We start from the raw sequence: 21642 nt of genomic DNA, 5'->3' as shown, positions 1-21642 counted from the left end.
TTTTGTCAAACCAGTTATTAAAAAGATTTGGAGGGGTGTCTGGGTGCTCAGGCGTTAAGTGTCTGCCTTCTGCTCAGGTCATGATCCCAGGGGCCTGGGATGGAGACCCACAGGGGGCTCCCTGCTCAGCCAGGGGCCTGCTTCTCCTTCTCCCACTCCCCCTGTTGGTGTTCCCTTTCTCACTATGTTTCTCTCTGTCAAATAAATAAAATCTTGAGGGGAAAAAAAAAAAGATTTGGAGAAATGTAAAACAATGTCATTCTTTTGATTGTTTTTGTCTTGGAAAATACATACATTTTTTAAAGTTTTATTTATTCATTTGAGAGAGAGAGCATGTGTGTGGGGGGGAGCTGAGGGAGAGTGAGAGGAGCAGACTCCCTGCTGAGCCGGGAGCCAGACTCAGGGCTCCATCCCACTACCCTGAGACCATGACCTGAACTGAAACCAAGAGTCAGATGCTTAACTGACTGAGCCACCCAGGCACCCCAGAAAATGTATTTTCATTAAAAATTCATTATTTATAAGTCAATTGGAGAAAGACAACTATCATATGATCTCCCTGATATGAGGAAGTGGAGATGCAACATGGGGGGTTAAGGGGGTAGGAGAATAAATGAAACAAGATGGGATTGGGAGGAAGACAAACCATAAGTGACTCTTAATCTCACAAAACAAACTGAGGGTTGCTGGGGGGAGGGGCTTGAGTAAGGGGGGTGGGGCTATGGACAGTGGGGAGGGTATGTGCTATGGTGAGTGCTGTGAAGTGTGTAAACCTGGCGATTCACAGACCTGTACCCCTGGGGATAAAAATATATTATATGTTTATAAAAAATAAAAAATAATATAGTTATAAAAATTCATTATTTACATTAATAGATAGTGGGCTTATTTTTAAACAAACAAGATACAGTTTTTTAAAGATTCTATTTATTTATTTATTTATTTGACAGAGAGAAGGAATACAGTAGGGCAGGGGGAGGGAGAAACAGGCTTCCCGCTGAGCAGGGAGCCTGATGCGGGGCTTGATCACAGGACTCCGAGATCATGACCTGAGCAGAAGGCAGAGGCTTAACAACTGAGTCACCCAGGTGCCCCAACAAGAGTACAAGCGGTTGCGCTCGTGCATCCGTGCAAGTGGTTAGGGGCAGGAAGAGGGATAAATCTTCAAGCAGACTCCCTGGGAGAATGGAGCCATATTTGGGGCTTGATCTCAGGACCCTGAGATCATGGCCTGAACTGAAACCAGCACTTGGATGCCCAACTGACAGAGCCACCCAGGTGCCCCTATGAACAATATTTTTAAGCTTTAATTTCTAATATGGTAAATATCACATATTTTCTTTTCTAAATATATATACAAACATAAAAAAATACATTTACTTTTATAAATTTAAATTAAAAAATACCCGCATTTGTGGTGTCTGTCTCAATTGGATGGGGGGCCCCAAATGTGGTGCCATTCAATCTGATGGAAGCCAGTGGCGCAGGCAGTGAAAGAATTCACTGGAGGCAGAACAAAGGAGATAGAAATTTACCAAAATACACCGCAAGGGAGCAGCAGGCAGGGCCACAAAGGAGAGATGGCCGGCCCCAAGGCAATGGGTGGGGGCTGTTTTTCAAGAAGGACAGTGAGGAGGTATGGGAACATATGGAATAGTCCCTTTTTTTGGTACCTGTGCCTGGTTCTAAGTAGCCCGTTGGTTGGTTAGGGCCTATGGATAGTTTGAGATGGGTCACCTGATGGGCGTGTCTGTATCTAGCCGGAGGGCTGGGGTCTCTGTGGGCCTTTCTACCTTACTCAGGTTTCCACTGTTCAAACCTGTTGCCTAAAAGCAGCCGCTAAAACGTTGTGGTAGCCAGTCTCCCAAGATGGCCTGCAGGGACGTATGTCTCCTGGCAATCGTGACCACATCAAATAGGACTAGGAACCAACAGAATATTCAGGAAAGAGCAATGCGCCATGCCAGTTCTGAGTCTGGGTCATAAAACATTTCAGCATATGCATTGCTGTTTCTTGGACCACCTGCTGTGGGGGAAGGGAGCAATCATGACATGAGAAGGTTCGAGTATGCCTATGGAGACCGAGAGAAATGAAGTCTTCCTGCTAAGAGTCAGCAACAACGTAACTGCTAACGTGACTGAGCCATCTTGCAAGGAGATAGTTCAGACCTAGCTGAGCTTTCTGAAGACTGCAACCTCACAAGTGATCCCAAGACAGGAAAGCCCAAGCAAGCCGCTCCCAAATTCCAGGCCCATAGAAATCCAGTGAAAATCGGTGGTTGGTGGTTAAATCATTACATTTTGGGGCAAGACAGCAACAGATAACTGACAGACACATCAATTATTTAAAAAAAGCTGTTTGGGCTCCTCCATTATGGATCAAATTCCCCTCCCTTTCAAAACCATCCAGTGGCTTTCCTTGTTAGCTCCTCTGACCATACTTCCCTGTAACTTGAATGAGCCCAACATGGGCGTTTATACCAACAGCTCCATTTCCCAACTCTTCTCTCTTCTTTTAGGCATCAGATCAAATCTCATCTATTTTCAGATAGGACTTTGGAGACCACCCATCCTAACACCAGCTCGCCCATTTCTTATTTTCTTCACAGCACTTAACCACCATCAGAAACTTTCTTATTTGTGTACTGGTCTATATTTGTCTATGTTTCCTCAGCTAGAATGCAAGCCCATAAGAAGGACCTTTTCTTTTCACTTACTGCTATATCCCCAAAGTAAAGAACCCAGCGAGTGCTTACTAAATATTTATTAAATGACCAGATCCCTGAATCTCTCAGATCTTCATTTTTTTCATTTGTAAAATGAAGATAATATTATCTACCAGAAAGTGAGGTTTTAAATATTCAACATGTGTTAAGCACAGTTAGTGACTAGAAAAATGTACCTTTTACTACTGGGCAGAAAATGTTTTGAGATAGTAATTCAAAATTTTCTTTCTTACCATTTTTCTCCATTCCTGAGGGGAAGTGCTTAAACTTAAAAGAAAAAAAAAATCAGCTCCTATCATAGAACAAGGACTGATTTCCCAATATCTAAAAACAAAACAAAAAACCCTGTACAAATAGATACAGAAAAGAATAACCCAGTTGAAAATGGGTAAGAGAATATTCATGGAAAAAGAAATACAAAGAGCATTCAAATAGACTCAACCTCACTTAAAATAAGAGAAATGCAAATTAAACCTACTCGGAAATGCCGCTTTTCATTTAACAGACTGGCAAAGATCAATTTCGCTAGACAGTGCCAAATCACCTTACATCGGGGTTGTAACAGCCTCCTATGTAAGGCAATTTGGCACTATCTAGCAAAATTACAAATGTATGTATCTTTCCACCCAGCAATCTCATTTCTAGGAGTGACTCTACAGAAATGACTCTACAGATACGCTCACACATATGTGCTAGGATTTATGCAACATCTACTGCAGCACTGCAGTATCTACCAGCTGTATGGTGTTTACTAGAGAAATACTTAAAAAATAATGACACAGGGGCATCTGGGTGGCTCAGTTGGTTGGGTGACGGCCTTCGGCTCAGGTCATGATCCCAGAGTCCCAGAATCGAGTCCGGCATTGGGCTCCCTGCTCCATGAGGAGTCTGCTTCTCCCTCTGACCTTCTCCCCCCTCGTGCTCTCTCTCACTGTCTCTCTCTCAAATAAATAAAATCTTTAAAAATACAGAAAAGGGATGCAGATATATATATATATATATTTAATTTATTTAATAAATACCAATGTAGTGCTTCTTTATGATATTCAGAATGTTTTTTGGAGGAAAGATTTTATTTATTTGTGAGAGATAGAGTGAGCGAGAGAGAGAGAACACAATCAGGGAGGAGCAGAGGGAGAGGAAGAAGCAGACTCCCTGCTGAGCAGGGAGTCTGCCCTGGGGCTCAATCCTGGGACTCCAGGATCATAATGGGAGCTGAAGGCAGATGCTTAACCAACTGAGCCACCCAGGTGCCCCTCAAAGTGCTCTAAAAATTGTAATTAATTTCATCCTCATAAAACCCCTGTGAGGTGGGTAGTTAGTTACGCCCATTGTGCACATGGGGACACTGAGGTTATAACTTACTTGCAGTCACACAGCCAGAAAGTGTTAGTGCTGGTATGGGAACCCAGGCAGTCTGAATTCAGACACCATGCTCTTAACGCTGCTCTGTGGGTAACACAGTCAAAGAAAACCAATACAGCAATATTAAAATCTGACAAAATTGATTTTTTTGGAAGATTTTATTTATTTGACAGAGAGAGACACAGTGAGAGAGAGGTACAAGCAGGTGGAGTGGGAGAGGGAGAAGCAGGCTTCCCATCAAGCAGAGTGCCTGATGCGGGGTTTGATCCCAGGACTCTGGAATCATGACCTGAGCCGAAGGCAGACACCTAATGACTGAGTCACCCAGGCACCCTTGAAAAAAATTGATTTTAAGAGGTAAAGAATTGTTAGGGATATAGGTGTCACTGCTTGATGATAATTCACCAGGAACTAAGTAACCTAGTATTGTATGAACCTAACAACATAACCTTCAAATATTTAAGGCGAAAAAAAATATTTAAGGCAGAAATACAAGGGAAGAGGCACCTGGCTGGCTATGTTTGTAGAGCATGCGTATTCATTTAAGGTCATATATTTCCCTCTATTTACTTTAGCTGAATTTTATTTTTTTTTAAGATTTTATTTATTTATCAGAGAGAGAGAGGGAGAGAGAGCAAGCACAGGCAGACAGAATGGCAGGCAGAAGCAGAGGGAGAGGCAGGCTCCCTGCCGAGCAAGGAGCCCGATGTGGGACTTGATCCCAGGAAGCCGGGATCATGACCTGAGCCGAAGGCAGCTGCCCAACCAACTAAGCCACCCAGGCGTCCCTGAATTTTATTTTTTTTAATTTTTATTTTTTTTCAAGATTGTATTTATTTATGTGACAGAGATCACAAGTAGGCAGAGAGACAGGCAGAGAGAGAGGAAGGGAAGCAAGCTCCATGCTGAGCAGAGAGCCCCGCTGAGCTGAGATGTGGGGCTTGATCCCAGGACCCTGGGATCATCATGACCGAGCTGAAGGCAGAGGCTTTAACCCACCGAGACACCCAGGCACCCCACTTTAGCTGAATTTTATAGCATGCGAACATGAGTGGGGGAAAAACAGAGGACAAGTAGACTCCTAACTGAGCACAGGGCCCAGCGTGGAGCTTGATTTTACAACCCTGAGATCATGATCTGAACCAAAACCCAGAGTTGGATGCTTAACCGACTGAGCCACCCAGGCACCCCTCTTCAACCTTTTTTTTTTTGTAAATTGCTTTATTGCTAAAAAATGCTAACCATCATTATTCACTTTTTAATCTCCCCTTTTATAATTATCTTTTTATATGTCTTATGATGGACATACTAATTTGTTATAGTGATTCATAAACAAATACATACATACATCAAGACATGCCTAGTGAAATATTTTTCCTGCTAAGAGTATGTGGCAAAAATATGTTTGATGCTGGGTTCCTAGGTGGCACAGTCAGTTAAGTGGTGGATTGTTTATCAGGATGGTTTCAGATCAGGTCATGATCTCAGGGTCGTGAGATTGAGCCCTGCATCAGGCTCTGCACTCTGGGGAGTGGGCTGGAGATTCTCTCTCTCCCTCTACCCCTCCCCACCGCTCATACTCTCTCTCTAAAATAAATAAATAAATAATTTAAAAAAAATTTTTAATTTAAAGATTTTATTTATTTATTTGACAGACAGAGATCACAAGTAGGCAGAGAGGCAGGCAGAGAGAGAGAGAGAGGAGGAAGCAGGTTCCCTGCAGAGCAGAGAGCCCGATGCAGGGCTCGATCCCAGGACCCTGGGATCATGACCTGAGCAGAAGGCAGAGGCTTTAACCCACTGAGCCACCCAGGCGCCCCTAATTTTTAATTTTTTTTAAAGATTTTTATTTATTGATTTGACAGAGAGAGACCACAAGTGGACAGAGAGGCAGGCAGAGAGAGAGAGGGGGGGAAGCAAGCTCCCTGCTGAGCAGAGAGCCTGATGCAGGGCTCGATCCCAGGACCCCGAGATCATGACCTGAGCTGAAGGCAGAGGCTTAAACCACTGAGCCACCCAGGCGCCCCTAAAATAAATAAATAAATCTTAAAAAAATATATATATATGTTTGATGCTTACTGGCCTAGAGAAACTTTCCCACAAGCATATAAAGAGACATATATAAGAATGTGAATTGAGGTCTCCTGGGTGGCTCAGTCAGTTAAGCGTCTGCCTTTGGCTCAGGTCATGACCCCAGGGTCCTGGGATCCAGCCCCACATCAGGGTCTCTGCTCAGTGGGGGCCTGCTTCTTCCTCTCCCACTTCTGGTGCTTGTGTTCCCTCTCTCGCCCTCTCTCTGTCAAATAAATAAAACCTTAAAAAAAAAAAAAAAGAATGTGAATTGAAGCAGTATTTGGGAAACTGGAAAGTAAATGACTACCAACAAAGGAATGGATCAACTAGGATATGCAAAGAGTGGTTTAAATGAATGAATAAGGGGTGCCTGGGTGGCTCAGTGGGTTAAAGCTTCTCCCTTCGGCTCGGGTCATGATCTCAGGGTCCTGGGATCGAGCCCCGCACTAGGCTCTCTGCTCAGTGGGGAGCCTGCTTCCCCTCTCTCTGTTTGCCTCTCTGCCTACTTGTGATCTCTGTCAAATGAATAAATAAAATCTTTAAAAAAATAAATGAATGAATAAAAGCTACATGTATTAACATGGGTAAGTATTTTAAACAATTTTATGTGAAAAAAGCACACTGCAGGATGAAAAGTCCCACATGCAAAAATAATGTGACATGTTGTCTACAGATACATATATATGTTTGGGTAAATACACAAACATGCTGTATTATATATTATGTTTCAAACATTCCGGAGGAGGATAAACACCAAATTCAGAAATAGTGTTTACCTCTGGGGAGGAAGGGAAGAAAATGAGATTGGAGAAAGTATGCAAGTAGGTTTTATTTCTGAAAAGGAAAAAGAAAAAGATGTAAGGTAAATAAATAGCTCATAATTTTATTATTTTATTTTATTATTATTTTTAAAGATTTTATTTATTTATTTGACAAAGAGAGATCACAAGTAGGCAGAGAGGCAGGCAGAGAGAGAGAGAGGAGGAAGCAGGCTCCCTGCTGAGCAGAGAGCCCGATGTGGGACTTGATCCCAGGACCCTAAGATCATGACCTGAGCTGAAGGCAGCAGCTTAACCCAGTGAGCCACCCAGGCGCCCCTTTATTTTTTTTTTTTTAAGATTTTATTTGAGAGAGAGAGAGAGAAAGCAAGGGAGCATGAGCAGGGGTGGGGCAGAAGGAGAAAGACCCCCTACTGAATGCAGAGCCTGATGCAGGGTTTAATCCCAGCACCCTGAGGTCATGACCTGAGCCAAATCAAGAGTCAGATGCCTAACTGACTGAGGCAGCCAGACGCCCCTCTCATAATTTTAAATCAAGATGTACTGACACTAGTCTCCCTGGGTTCTCCTCCTCAGTGTCAACCATCCTCTTACTCCTTGTCTGTGATTGCAGAGGTATTTTATGCACATACAAGGACACGAATGTATATATATATTCCCCCACCCCATGTTCTTTTCGAACACAATTGGTAGCAAACATTACATACTGTTCTGAGCCTCACTTTTTTCTTTAACAATGTAGCTTGAGTTTTGCTACCTGTCAGTACATTAAGAGCTTCTTCCATTTTTACAGCTGTCCAGTACTCCTTTTTGTGACTTTTTTCTTTTTAAAGATTTTATTTATTTGTCAGAGATAGAGATAGAGAGAGAGAGAGAGAACACAAGCAGGCAGTGTGGCAGGTAGAGGCAGAGAGAGAGCAGGCTCCCCACTGAGCAAGGAGCCCAATGCGAGACTCGATCCCAGGACTCTGGGATCATGACCTGAGCCAAAGGCAGCGGCTTAACCAACTGAGCCACCCAGGCATCCCTTTTTGTGACTTTTTTGAGCCCATCTCCCAGGGACAGAATGGAGACTATTTCTGTCCTTTCACTACAATAAGCATCACTGTAATGAATGTCCTTATAAATAGGTCATTCTGCACACATGTATGTATTATAATAAATTCCCAGAAGTAGAAATGCTGGGTCTTTTCAAATTGCCCTCCAATTAGATTGTACTGATCTACTTCCTGCTCTCACATTTTCCAGTGCCTGCAACTCAATCACAGATCAAGACAGCATATTATCAGCCTTTTTTTTTTTTTAACAGATTTTATTTATTTAGTTATTTGACAGAGAGAGACAGTGAGAGATGGGACACAAGTGGGGGGACCTGGAGAGGGAGAAGCAGGCTCCCTGCTCAGCAGGGAGCCCAAAGTGGGGCTCGATCCCAGGATGTTGGGATCATGACTTGAGTAGAAATGAACCTCCCAGGTGCCTTTAAAAAAAAAATTGCTTTTTTTTTTCTTTAAAAAAAAAACAAACCTATTTTTTAATTTGAGAGCGAGAGAGGGAGCAAGCAAGAGAGAGCACAAACTGGGTGAAGGGCAGAGGGAGAAGACTCCCCACTGAGCAGGGAGCCTGATGTGGGACTTAATGCTTGGACTCCAGGATCATGATCTCAGTCAAAGGCAGATGCATGACAGACTAAGTTACCCAGGTACCCTATTATCGGCCTTTTTGATCTGAGAAGTAAACACTGTAGCTCATTCCAAGTTTAATTTGCATATTAAAAAAACTATAGGTCAGCATCTTTTTATAGATTAAAAATAATTTTGATTTTTTTCTGTAAGCTTTCTGTCACCTTTCCAGTTTTATGATTTTTTTCTTAACCACAAGCAATTACTTTTGTAATAAAATAGCCAATGAGGATTTCTTTCTTAACTTTTTTTAAGATTTTATTTTTTGATTTGACAGAGAGAGAGAGAAGGAACACAAGCAAGGGGAGTGGGAGAGGGAGAACCAGGCTTCCTGCCCAGCAGGGAACCCAACTTGGGGCTCAATCTTAGGACCCGAGGATCATGATGTGAGCCGAGGGCAGAGCCACTCAGGTGCCCCAATAAATAACTCTTTAAAAAAAATCCTCGGGGGCACCTGGGTGGCTCAGTGGGTTAGGCCACTGCCTTCGGCTCAGGTCATGATCTCAGGGTCCTGGGATCGAGTCCCACGTCGGGCTCTCTGCTCGTCAGGGAGCCTGCTTCTCTCTCTCTCTCTCTGCCTGCCTCTCCGTCTACTTGTGATCTCTCTCTATCAAAAAAAAAAAAAAAAAAAAAAAAATCCTCGGGATGCCTGGGTGGCTCAGTTGTTAAGTGTCTGCCTTTGGCTTAGGTTATGATCCCAGGATTCTGGGATCGAGTCTCGCATTGGGCTCCCCGCTCCACAGGAGGCCTGATTCTCCCTCTCCTGCTCTTGCTGTCTCTATCAAATAAAAAAAAAAAATCCTTACAGATTTATTTATTTGAGAGAGAGAGAGAGAGAAAATGTGCAGGAGGGCCAGAAGGAGAGGGAGAGAGAAACTGAAGCAGGCTGGGTGCCCAGCGCACAGCCCAGTGTGGAGCTGGATGTCAGGACCCTGAGGTGACAATGGACGCCGAAACCAGGAGTCTAACCCACTGCGTCACCCGGGCACCCTCAAGTATCTTTTTTTTTTTTTTTTTTAAATTAAAGATTTTATTTATTTGACAGACAGAGATCACAAGTAGGCAGAGAGAGAAGGGGAAGCAGGCTCCCTGCTAAGCAGAGAGCCTGATGTGGGGCTCGATCCCAGGAACCTGGATTATGACCTGAGCTGAAGGCAGAGGCTTTAACCCACTGAGCCACCCAGGCACCCCTCAAGTATCTTTTTTAACACAGAGTCTGAAGAGCTTTCACACAGTTTTGTGAGATGTTCCTAAGGCCTTCAAAAATCTTTGTGCATGGGGCACCTGGGTGGCCCAGTCATTAAGCATCTGCCTTCTGCTCAAGTCATGATCCCAGGGTCTTGGGATTGAACCCTGCTCTGCAGAAAGTCTGTTCTCTCTCTCCCACTCCCCCTGCTTGTGTTCCCTTTCTCGCTGTTTCTCTCCATCAAACAAATAAAATCTTAAAAAAAAAAAAAAACCTTTGTGCATAGTACCAATACCGATTTCCTAATTTTTTTTTTAAAATTTTTTTTAAGATTTTTATTTTTATTTATTTGACAGAGAGAGATCACAAGTAGGCAGAGAGGCAGGCAGAGAGAGAGGAAGGAAGCCAGCTCCCTGCTGAGCAGAGAGCCCGATGTGGGACTCGATCCCAGGACCCTGAGATCATGACCTGAGCCGAAGGCAGTGGCTTAACCCACTGAGCCACCCAGGCGCCCCGATTTCCTAATTTTGATACTGTACTATAGTTATATAGATAGTACCACTGGAGGAAACTGGGTGAAGATGCACAGGTTTCTATGGACTATTTTCGCAATTTCCCATGAGCCCATAATTATTTCAAAATAAAAATTAAAAGCTAACAAAATTTCATGGTACTTTTCTGGTTGGGGGGGCTCTGTACTGACCTCAAACTATGACCGTTGAGTCATAATGGCTCCCAACTTTTGTCAACTGACAATCCCCATTGGACAACCACCATTGGACAAAGCTCCATTAAAACATTTACCTCACTATCTTGTCATTAAACACTGCCTGTTCCCACCAGACTCAAAGTCCCTTTGAGGGCAGAGATTCTGTGATATTTCTATCTTTGTATTTTCAGAGCCTAGGAGCTACATACACCATGCTGTAGGTACTCAAATATTTAGTGAATGAAAGAGTCAGGTCAGTGACCTACCAGCCTCTCTGTAGTTCAGGAAAAGCCAACCTAAGTTCTTGGGTAATTCATTTTGGCCAGGAGCCAGGTGCTTTCGAGTCAGCTGAGGCTTGTGCAGAGGCCTCTGGTTAGGCTTCCTGTAGCTGAAGGACTTGTGCCTCGGTTTCCTTCCCTTTAATACAAGAATCTCCTCACAGAGTTGTTGCGGGGATTACAAGCAGTAAGGCATCAAAAGCTCTTAACTTAGCACAGAGCCCGGCAAAGAGTAGAGAAGGCTCCTCAGAAACAGACAAGCGTTTTAAGTGTTGAATGAATGAGTGAAAAATGACTTGAGGTTACCTGATCATTTATTGAGCACCTACTATGTCCGATACTACTTGCTAAATGCACAGAAGCAACCGCAGCACATTGCAGATGTCTTAACACAGGCTGCAGGGAACCGGGGAAGGTTCTCTGGAGCTTGAGTTTTGAAACGGACGGAGCTTGGAAAGGCGAATGTGGTGCTCGTTGATAGAGACGGTGGGCATCCGGGACAGTCAGCCGGTTCCCTCTGGAAAGCCGTGTGGGAGAGGGGGACTTAGTACCTGTCCCACCAGGGCGCGGGGAAGGGCAATTCCGCGAGGTGGGACGAAGTGCCGGAATCTAAGCTGAATTCCAATCCTGTTTAGTGACTTCAGCCAAGTTACCGAACCTCTCTGAACCAACTGTGAAAAAGAGTCTGTTAAGAATACTCACCTGCCAGCGTTCCTGAGAGATGACGTAACCGCGCTCACGCCAGCAGGCTCTCTATTTAGAAGGTGCAAAATGCCCAGACCGACCACAGCAGGTGGATTGGCTCGCCGCCCCACGCGCCAGGTCTTGGGTTCTCCTTCGGAGCATGCGCAGTGGGCCCGCGGCGCGACCCGTCAGGCACTGCGGTAGGCGCCCTGGAGGCTGGCAGGACCCTGACCCCAAGATGGCGGCGCCCAGCGAAGTGGCTGCGGCTGCCTCCGGAGAAGGCGATGGCGTGAGTACCGCCTTTGGGTCCTGGCTGGATGGACGGTTGGAGGCGCTGGGAGTGGACCGAGCCGTTTACGGCGCCTACATCCTGGGTGTCCTGCAGGAAGAGGAGGAAGAAGAGAGGCTGGACGCTCTGCAGGGTATCCTTTCTGCTTTCTTGGTGAGAAGCCCGGCCACGTTCCTTTAGCTTTCTGGCGGCCCCTGTCAGTACTTCGTACCCCCTTTCCCGTACCTGGTGTCCCAGACAATTAGTGGTATCACCTGGGAGAGGAATATTTTGAGCTCTTGGCCGCGGGGGAAGGGGATTACTCACCAACCAGGGTTTGGGGATGTCAGGAGGTTGCAGGTGCATAGAGAAGAATGGTTTTCTCTTATTCCTCAGGGACATGGCTGTCTCGGATGCTTGTGTGTGAGCTGGCTGAGTGTTCTTCCGAAGGCGCTGAAATGTCTAAATGAGAGTTTTATCATAAACGCCTAACGACCAATTTCATTCCCATCCATTGACAGTGTTCAGAGAGGGGAATAAAGTGCTCTGGGATGTCTGTGCTCTTTAGGAGGCAGTGCCCAGGGCTGTCCCATGACAAAAAAAGCCTGCAGGAAGTACCCTCTCGGTTCCAATTTTGGAGGTAAGAGTCCAAAAAAGGTAAGTTGGCAGTAAAACTCTAGGTATAGGTCTAGGCCTAGGTGGGAACTGAAGCAAATACTGTGCTTGATCTTTTATAGTATTTAGAAATGCAGTAATCGCCGGTTTTTGCTGGGGGAAGTGGCATATAAAGTCAGAGTTTTAAAGAAGAGAGATAAACTTGGTACCCAGCTGCTTAGAAGGAGATTCAAGAATTCAGAAATGTGTCTTTTAATCTATGTTTAGGTGGTAAATTACCAGGCTGTCCACTTTTCCAACCTGATCATTCTGCTGCCTTCATCTGTGGTTACACTTACTTGGTGGAAACACCGTTCAATGATTGGGCAGATGGTTGAAATATAATACTGGTGCAGCTGTCCCAGGTCCTTCTGGCCATGTCCCCCTTTTAGTCCCAAAGCCTGCTCTGGTGAGATTGACCTATAAACGGGAAAGCTTTAACAAAGCTTGTGATGCAGCTCATGTGTTCAGGGAGATAGAACGCTATGGAGTAAACTCTTTTGCTGGATGCTGACATTGCAGATTGGTGGGGCAGGGGGAAAGAGGGAGGGTGAGACAAGCAATTTAAGTTAGTTTTTATTTCCAGCTTGGAAATTTCTAAAGACTCCATGAAAAAGAAGTTGAAATAAGTTGGGTACCCACTGGTACTAGCTCCTTGACTTGTTCTTTTCCTGTGTCATTATTTAGGACTGCATGACTGCTGATAAAGGCAGGCATGAATTTGCTTAGACTATTAAGTTTCTTGGTAGAAAAGAGAAAAGTTATCTAGAACCAGATTTGGCTCTTTATATCTGCTTCTTGTTTACATGAACTATAATAGACAGACTTATTTCCCTCCCGCTCTGCCCATTCACACACTATGCTTAATTTTTCTCTTGGTTTTCCCACCCCTTCTGTATAGGAAATGGCTTTGGGAAGAATTGGCCAGGAATTATATGATGAGGCAGGGTTCATGACACAACTGAGAAACAACTTTACAGATCAGCAAGGCCAATGAATGTGGTATATATCAAACACGTTATTCATAATGCTACTTACTTTCTTTCGGTCAGTATGAAAGCTGCTGTTTTACCAAATCCCTTTCCAGAAAAAAAACAAAAGGCATAGCCAGATCGATCACCAGATGGGGCTAGGATTCAATATTAGGAATTAAGAAATTGTCAACAACAATTTGAGTGAAGATTCAAGAACAGTGTATCTTGTCAGGAGCAAATAACAGCTAATCAAAGCTTTTTATTATCCTTTTTTTACTCCTTCCAGTAGCATTTTTGTTGACTGATTGATTGATTTGAGTTTTTATTGATAGGTTACTCTCTGCCAAGCACTGCTCTAAGTGCTTGGGATACCTCGGGGAACAAAACAGAAATCCCTGCCCTGATGGGGGGACATTCTAGCAGAGAAAAACTTAATCAGTAAATTATATAGTACTTTAGAAAAATGATAAGTGCTAGGAAAAAAGGAACATACTTTAAGAAGATCAGGAGTGGAATGGGGGAGTGAGTTTTCAATATTAAGTAGGATTATTACATTAATTGGGATATCACATTTTATGGCTGCTATTTCTATACCAGCTTTCTAAATTGTCAGTGTCGTGAGAGCCAGGGCTGTTTCTGATTCATCTCTTATCACTCATCTTAGTGCCTTCAACATGGCAGGCACCATGTGGGTGAATAAATGAACAAATGGATGGATGAAGGCTTTTGGTCTAGGTGAAGCCTGGGAGAATAAACCACCTTGTCCTCCAAGAGCACCCTTTCTCTTTTGCTCCTTTCTCCCTTTTCCTTCCATTTCTTCTTCTTTTGCTTTTCTTGCTAGGGGGTCTATGAACTAAAGAAACTGGGCTAGAGAAGTTCTGCATGTTTGTCATTTGTGCTTAAAGGATGCAGGGGAGCGAATGAAATCCTTTGTTGGGTACAAAATAAGGAAATCCAAAATACGGCTTCACCTGGCTGGTCATTCTGTAGAGCATGCAATGCTTGATCTCAGGGTTAGTTGTGTGTTCGAGTCCCACATTGGGTATAGAGATAACTTAAAAAAAAAAAAAGTACGTGTTCTACACCTTCCTACTGTCTTTGAGAGATGGTATCCTATAATGGTTGAGAACATGGGCTTGGAGGTAGACTGCTTGGGTTCAAATCCTGTTTAATCCATTTGTGTGTGTGTGTTTTACTTGTATGACCTTGGGCAAGTTACTTAACCTCTGTACCTTGGTTTTATCATCTATAAATTGAGAGTAGCAATAGCCCTTACATCTTGGGATTGTTTTAAGAATGAAAAGTTCTTAGGTAAAGTATTGAGAACAGTGCCTGGCACCTGAGCCAACAACTCATTTTGAGGATAGAGTATGAAGATGATAAGGTAGCTGTAATGAAGATGGAGGGAAATGCTCGGATTGATTGACCTGCCTTTTCTTCGCCAAGCAGGGTAGGGGTTTTTCACACATTCTCATTCATCCTCACTAAAATCCTGACAAGATGTGAAGTTCAGAAAGTTAAGAAACTCGTTCATAGATCGGGGCTTGACTTCATCGGACACTGAAGCCAACATCCTTTTGTTCTACTGTGCTAAGGAGGAGGATTGGTAAACATGCAGAATATGTCTGCTTGTGTGAAATGGACAGAGGGATGGTTGGATAGGAGACAGCTAAAGTGGTGGGGTCCCCAAGGTCGTGGATATGTTCCAGCATCAAAGTTGATAAACCCTGGAAAATGTACTGAGTTGAATCTATCAGCCAAGGAAGATTTCACAGAGGAGAGTTTTAACTCCAGCAACAGGTTTTTGCTCCAAAAGCATGAGGAAAACTGTTCTAAGTTACTGTGAATCCTTTCCTTTGGTGCTTGGCAGGACGGAGCGGGTGCTTTTGACCTAGCAGGTGTAGATTCTGAGACTCGCCGGATTACTTCTGAGCCTCAAAAAAGGCTCTCAAACCTTCCCCATGAACTCCTCATCACCAGAGGGAGAGCCGTGCCCTGTGCATGGGCTTTGTTCAGGCTGAGGGCTCTCAGGAAATTAATTGGTCTACCTTTTCAACTAGGAAGAAGATTCGCTTCTTAACATCTGCAAGGAGATTGTGGAACGATGGTCGGAAAGTCAGAATGTCGTCACCAAAGTGAAAAAAGAAGGTAGAGTTGGGAGTTTTTGCCCGTCTAACCACCAGTACCTTTTCCAGCAACCTTTCCTATACAGCTGTTAGCAAGAAGATTTTGAGTTTTCTCCATTTCCTACTCATTTTGACCAAGATAATTTGAACTGGTAAACACCTGGCAGCTTCCATGAGCTTTTTAACTGAACGTTGGTTTCCTTTTTCCCTTCTCCAGTTACCCACCTCATTGGACCACAGTCCCCTTCATTCTGGCTTTCACTTTTCCTTCTTTTCATCCTCTTTCCACTACTCCTTGTAGATTTTCATGGCAGGGCTTGCGGCCAACTAAATATTCCCTCCTCCTGTCTTTTCTGTACTTTCATAACAGTTGTGATTGATGTTTTGCTTAATTCAGCTAAATGTGTCACCCCTTAAAATGAAAGAGAAGTGGGTTAATACAGCCATTAGAATGACAGATTAACTGCAGAAAACTCAAATTGTAAAAGCCAGACTTAAAGCAATTCTAAACTATCTACACATTGGTTCTCAGTCTTGGCTGTCCATTAGTACCACTTTATATAGTTTAAAACACATCAGGGGTGCCTGAGTGGCTCAGTGGGTTAAAGCCTCTGCCTTCGGCTCAGGTCATGATCCCAGGGTCCTGGGATCGAGCCCCACATCGGGCTCTCTGCTCCGCGGGGAGCCTGCTTCCTTCTCTCTCTCTGCCTGCCTCTCTGCCTACTTGTGATTTCTATCTGTCAAATAAATAAAATATAAAAAAAAAAAAGAATCATAAAACAAAACATAACAAAAAAACCCACACACATCAGTGCTGGAGCCATACCATGGACCAGTTATAGAAACATCTTTGAGGGGTGGGGCCCACATATTGTTTGTTTGTTTTTTTAAAGATATTTATTTATATTAGAGAGAGATGGAGAAAGCATGAGCAGAGGATGGGGCAGAGGGAGAAGCAGGCTCCCAGCTGAACAGGGAGCCTGAGTGGGGCCTGATTTCAGGACCCTGGGATCATGATCCAAGCCAAAGGCAGAGGCTTAACCGACTGAGCCATCGAGGCATTCGTTTGTTTGTTTGTTTTAAAGCTCACACGGATGATTCTAATGTCACTCCAGGCATAAAAACCACTACTGGGCACTGTTGCCTCCTTTCTTTGAGAATGGTTAACTTAGTAGTTGATTTTTATTTTTATTTATTTTTTTAAAGATTTTATTTATTTGACAGAGATCGACAGAGTCGGTTAAGCATCTGCCTTCGGCTCAAGTCATGATCCCAGGGTCTTGGGATGGAGCCCCGCATTGGGCTCCCTGCTCAGTGGAGAACCTCCTTATCCCTCTCCCACTCCCCGTGCTTATGTTCCCTCTCTCGCTATCTCTCTCTCTCAAATAAATAAAATCCTAAAAAATAATAATAATTTATGAATTTCACCTGGCATAATCATCACTATGAAAAGGACCAGCATAAGTTGATTTTAGATTCGTTCTTAGGTTTCTGGGTTAAGAGGGGAGAAAGTTGCATGCTTGAAGCTGAATTTCCTATGATTCTAATGTAGAGCTTGTCAAATTTTTTTTTTTTTTTTGTCCCTTAAAGCATCAGAACTTCAATTTATAAAACAGGTAAAAGCAGGGCTGCTCTGATCGGAGATGGATACAAGACCTAAAGCCTAGCCTGCGTGGCCTTTCCTTGCCTTTCTCATTGGCCCCCAAGGCACCTCCTTTGAAGCCTAGGGCCCTGAAGAGTCAGCAGATGCCGCTGTCTTTCCTGCACACTATTTGGGTGGACTAGTGGTTCGGTGAGCTTGTTCTCTCTCACATACAACCCTGTTGTCCCTCCCTTCCCTCCCCCCTCCCAGATGAAGTACAGGCCATTGCCACCCTAATTGAGAAGCAGGCACAGATTGTGGTGAAGCCCAGGATGGTGTCCGAAGAGGAGAAGCAGAGAAAAGCCGCCCTTCTGGCCCAGTATGCTGATGTGACAGATGAGGAAGAATATCCTTTTCGGAATCTTGGGACCACTCCCTGAGGCTTGAGAGCGACGTGTTTGTTGGTTTACAGTGAGCTTTGAGAAGTTACTAATCTCCCCCTGTAGTGTAATTTTTCCCTCTAAAATGGCTCTGATCTGTGGCCCTTCATGGGTGTGAGGAGTGACGTTGGGAGAGTTGATAATAGACTTAACATTTTTCACCACATAATCCGTATGTTCCTGAAAACTGTGGTGTAAAAAAAAAAAAAAGCCTTAATAATGGACCACTTGTATTTTCAGAAGCTTAAGATAGAGCTGTCATTCTTTATATTCGTCTAATATCTTTCTGTCCAGTACAGTATCCTTCATATAATCCATCTTTCTATGCTTTTCCCAGTTGAGAAGGAAATCATGACGGTTAGAGATGCCTGTGTGATCAGAGACATACATAGCTTTAGTGGCAAAACAGGGACTAGAATATGGATATTTTTGGATGAAGGATTCCCAAATTTGGAGCAGTTTTGTTTGAATTTTTTATTTTTTAATTTTTAATATTCCAGTGACCACATAATTGAAAGTGAGACTGAATCCCCAGCCAACACAGAAGAAGTCTGGAATTTGGAGGCCTGTGCAAAAGGCACTTGCTACTGACCGGGACAGGCTTGGTTGCCTGTGAGTTTGAACTTGTTTAGGAGATGCTGAGCTTATGGCCTGATTGAATGGGGCGTGTGGAGCCTGATATAGGGGACCTCATACCAGAAATGTTAGCTGTCTTATCACAAGTGTAGGAATTAGCTCCTAGGCTCTTTGGGGCCAGCTTGTCTTCTGGTTTCTCCTAACTTTTTTTCTTGCCAGGGTCAGCAGAGCTATGATTCCAGTAGTTCTTTCTTGGGCTAGAAAAGAACATTTTAAGCAGTGGTGGTTCTGGAGAACTTGTTAAACCTCAGATGGCTGGGCCCCGCTCCCCAGTTTCTGATTTAGTACGTCGAGGGTGGGGCCCAAGAAGGTGCTTTTCTAACAAGTTCCCAGGGAGTTCCAGGACCCATACTTTGAGAAACACTGTTTTAGAAGTCCTCTTGCCATCCCCTGGCATTGCCAGGTAATGTGGAAGCCCACACAGACCAGGCAGTTTCTTTTCAGCCTCCGGGAGATAAGGATCTCCCAGTAGCTCTGAACAGTCTTGAGATTCCTGAAGATGACCGGGCTGGGCTTACCCCTGCCGCTCTGATGGTGTTTTTCTTCAGCATGCTTTCCCTGCTCATCACTTCACCGACTGTCTTCTGATGCTGGGTTGGGATGTGCTAGCCTTTGCTTTCCATCCGACTTTCCTTAACGACGCTCACCGAAGCAGATGAGAAGGATGACTCATGTGCCTCCACAGTGAACATTGGTTCTGATAAATGTATCCTTCTCTTTGTCCGTCCCCAAGTGTTTCTCCACTGAGCACTCTTGAGGAACAGTTTTCATCTTGCTGTCTTTGAGGGGGGATCCTTTTACCAACAGGATCTCGTTTTGGGCCAGCATTTTAAGGATAACCATTAACATTCAATTTAACGAGAACTTTTCCCAAAGAAATAGTGTTAACATCTACTGTGAAGGGAGGAAGGATTTCTTTTTTTTTAAATATTTTATTTATTTGACAGATAGAGATCACAGGTAGGCAGAGAGGCAGGCAGAGAGAGAGAGAGAGAGAGAGAGAGAGAGAAGCAGGCTCCCTGCCGAGCAGAGAGCCCGATGCGGGACTCGATCCCAGGACCCTGAGATCATGACCTGAGCCGAAGGCAGCGGCTTAACCCACTGAGCCACCCAGGCGCCCAGGGGGACTTATTTTAAAGCACCAAAGCAAAAAGAGTTGTTTTAAGAGTGGGAGGTTGTTTTTGTTAGTAATCTCTACACCTGTTGTGGGGCTAGAACCCGTGACCCCAAGATCAAGTCATATGCTCTTTTGACTGAGCCAGCCAGGCCCTCCCAGGCTGTGTTTTTAAAGTCCTAAGAAATGGAGGGTAAAGTTTTTGGCTAGTTATTTTCTAACTGGTTAAACTTATTTCATATCTTCTATAAATTCAGAGTTTGTGGTTATTAGAACATGTTTTTTACTTAAGCTTCAGTGGTCTAGGAAAAAAAAGCAAATTGATAAAGTTTAGTAAGGTTACACACTTATTTAACTCTTTCCAAGCATTTTAATAGTGCCAAGAACATAAAATTTTTGCCAGTTACATTAATACTCTATTCACTAAAACTAGCCTAGATACTCCCAATAATATTCTGCCATGATCTAAGTACTTATTCTGGAATGAAACTTCATTTTCTTAAAATATTTTAATATTCAAATTTAGAGAAGTCTGAGATTTTTATTCTGAGGGTTAGTTTTAAACCTTTGTAATGATAGTTTCAGTGTATCCCATGAGACCAAAGATAAATTGTCATAAGGACTTTTTTTTAAAGACTAGGCATATGTGGAGAGAGAATAAAGACAGTAGACTATGACGTGTACCCTAATCCCTTAACTCACCTGTAGCTCTGTTCCGAAACACCAATGTGGAAGATGTCCTCAATGCCCGAAAACTGGAGCGAGACTCACTTCGGGATGAGTCCCAAAGGAAGAAGGAACAGGACAAGCTGCAGAGGGAGAGGGACAAACTAGCCAAGCAGGAGCGCAAGGAGAAGGAAAAGAAAAGGACACAAAGAGGAGAGCGGAAGCGATAACCTTGGTCCACTCTATTCTTTCTCCTCATGAACTTGATCAAAGGGAGAAGCGATTGTGCACATGTGTATTAAGAGAAATGAGAGAACATTGCAGAGTGGTTTCCCAAGGCATTTCCCTTTTGTTTACACAGTCAAAAGGAAAATCACAAACACTTCTAATTACAAAATGTGCCATGTCTCTGTGGTGTGGGTAATCAGATTATTGTAGTTGATGTCTGTACCAAAGATCTGGAATGGGGGCAACTTTTATATTTTAAGACTGAAATCCTGGCTCCTTTTGGCCACTTTAAAAGTCTTCCCTCACCTAGGATAAATAGCAGAAATATTCAGAAAGCTGACTGTTACGGTTTTCATCCTGAAGGAGCAGAATCATGACCACTCCTTTTCTGATATGAAATGTGGGAGCGTAAAGTACTTTGAGAATAGTACTTACCTCTTAATGTATTGTTTTATGGATGAAATAGAAAGCTTATGAAGAGCCCTACCTGGATCCAGATATTATGTTAACATGGCAACAAACTTTGAAAACAGAAGAGATGATGTGGTAGATGTTTAGATTTGAGATTTTAAGTTTCAGCCGATAGGAGGAAAGAAGTATCTTTTTATGTAGAGATAGTTACCTATTTTTCCTCATCCAGGCTGTGATTTTGAAGGATGTGTATTGGATGAAAGGATATCATTGTTAGCTAGATTCATTTTTTATAATCATGAGCCCTCTTGGGTGTTAGTAGAGATTTTAATCCTGATCTGCCGTAAAACATGAGTATAAGGATGTGTAATTACAGGCTGAAAGAAACTGCAGGAACCATGCGTCTAAGGAAGAAACACTGGAAATCTCTGCTAATACAAAGATGTTTGAGAGTGTACATTGTGGGTGCTCAACAAATTTATTTAATGAGTGAGTGGAAAAACCTGGGAGAGTCACAAGTGAGCAGGAACTCTCCATTTGTACTTTTGTCACAAGCCACATTCAGTTGTAAATAAATCCTTTCTCTACTTCTGGCAGCGGACTGTCAAGAAGCCTGAAGGGAGCAATCTCCCTGACAAGACAAAAAATAGGTATTTTATACCTGAGGTTGGCAAACTACTGCAGCCAAGGAAATTTGGCTCCGTTTGTTTTTGTATGGTGCAAGTCAGCAATAGGTTTTGTATTTTTAAAGGGTTGTAAAAGAAGGAATATGTGACAGACCCCTCTTGTGGCCTGTAAAACTTAAAGTATTTACTGTCTGGCCCTTAAGGGAAAATGTTTGCCAACCTGTTTTATACCATTAACTAAGAGGTTAACAAATTTTTACCTTTGTGTAGAGGGTAAAAAGCTTGGTTAAGGAAAAGATGTGTCACCTCTATACACTCCTCTAATCGTGGCATTGCATTTTAAAAAAAGTAACCATCTTTTAAAAAAAATAAACTATTTAAATCACTGTTTTCTGATTTATTTTGATTCCTTCCAGCTATCCATGGAAATGAATTGTG

The 21642-nt window shown here is 43.4% G+C and overlaps 2 protein-coding genes across 10 annotated transcripts in view; one reads left to right on the top strand and one right to left on the bottom strand.

The window, feature by feature from the left end:
- DBF4B (DBF4B-CDC7 kinase regulatory subunit) overlaps window positions 1–11835 on the bottom strand; it is a 48394-nt gene extending 36559 nt beyond the window's left edge. Inside the window, exons 1-4 of one of the 9 annotated variants that reach the window (XM_082706368.1) lie at window positions 11498–11835; window positions 10784–11312; window positions 4092–4175; window positions 2960–2993 (exon numbers count right to left, since the gene is read on the bottom strand). The gene's annotated coding sequence lies outside the window, so the exon portion shown is untranslated. The remainder of the gene's footprint in view (window positions 1–2959; window positions 2994–4091; window positions 4176–10783; window positions 11313–11497) is intronic. The other 8 variants (XM_082706364.1, XM_082706371.1, XM_082706370.1 and 5 more) reach the window with 8 other exon arrangements.
- On the top strand, window positions 11640–21590 carry CCDC43 (coiled-coil domain containing 43; the record flags this gene model as incomplete). Its single annotated transcript, XM_082706430.1, has 5 exons — window positions 11640–11921; window positions 15436–15523; window positions 17354–17489; window positions 18807–18865; window positions 19982–21590. The coding sequence occupies 5 exons, from the start codon at window positions 11640–11642 to the stop codon at window positions 20167–20169; spliced, it is 753 nt and encodes a 250-aa protein (XP_082562556.1). The 3' UTR covers window positions 20170–21590.
- Between the last annotated feature and the right edge of the window lie 52 nt (window positions 21591–21642).

This window comes from Mustela nivalis (genome assembly GCF_964662115.1).
Source record: "Mustela nivalis genome assembly, chromosome: 17".
NCBI classification, from domain to species: Eukaryota; Metazoa; Chordata; class Mammalia; order Carnivora; family Mustelidae; genus Mustela; species Mustela nivalis.
The sequence above is the reverse complement of the archived record's forward strand: the minus strand, read 5'-3'. Positions and strand labels throughout refer to the sequence as shown.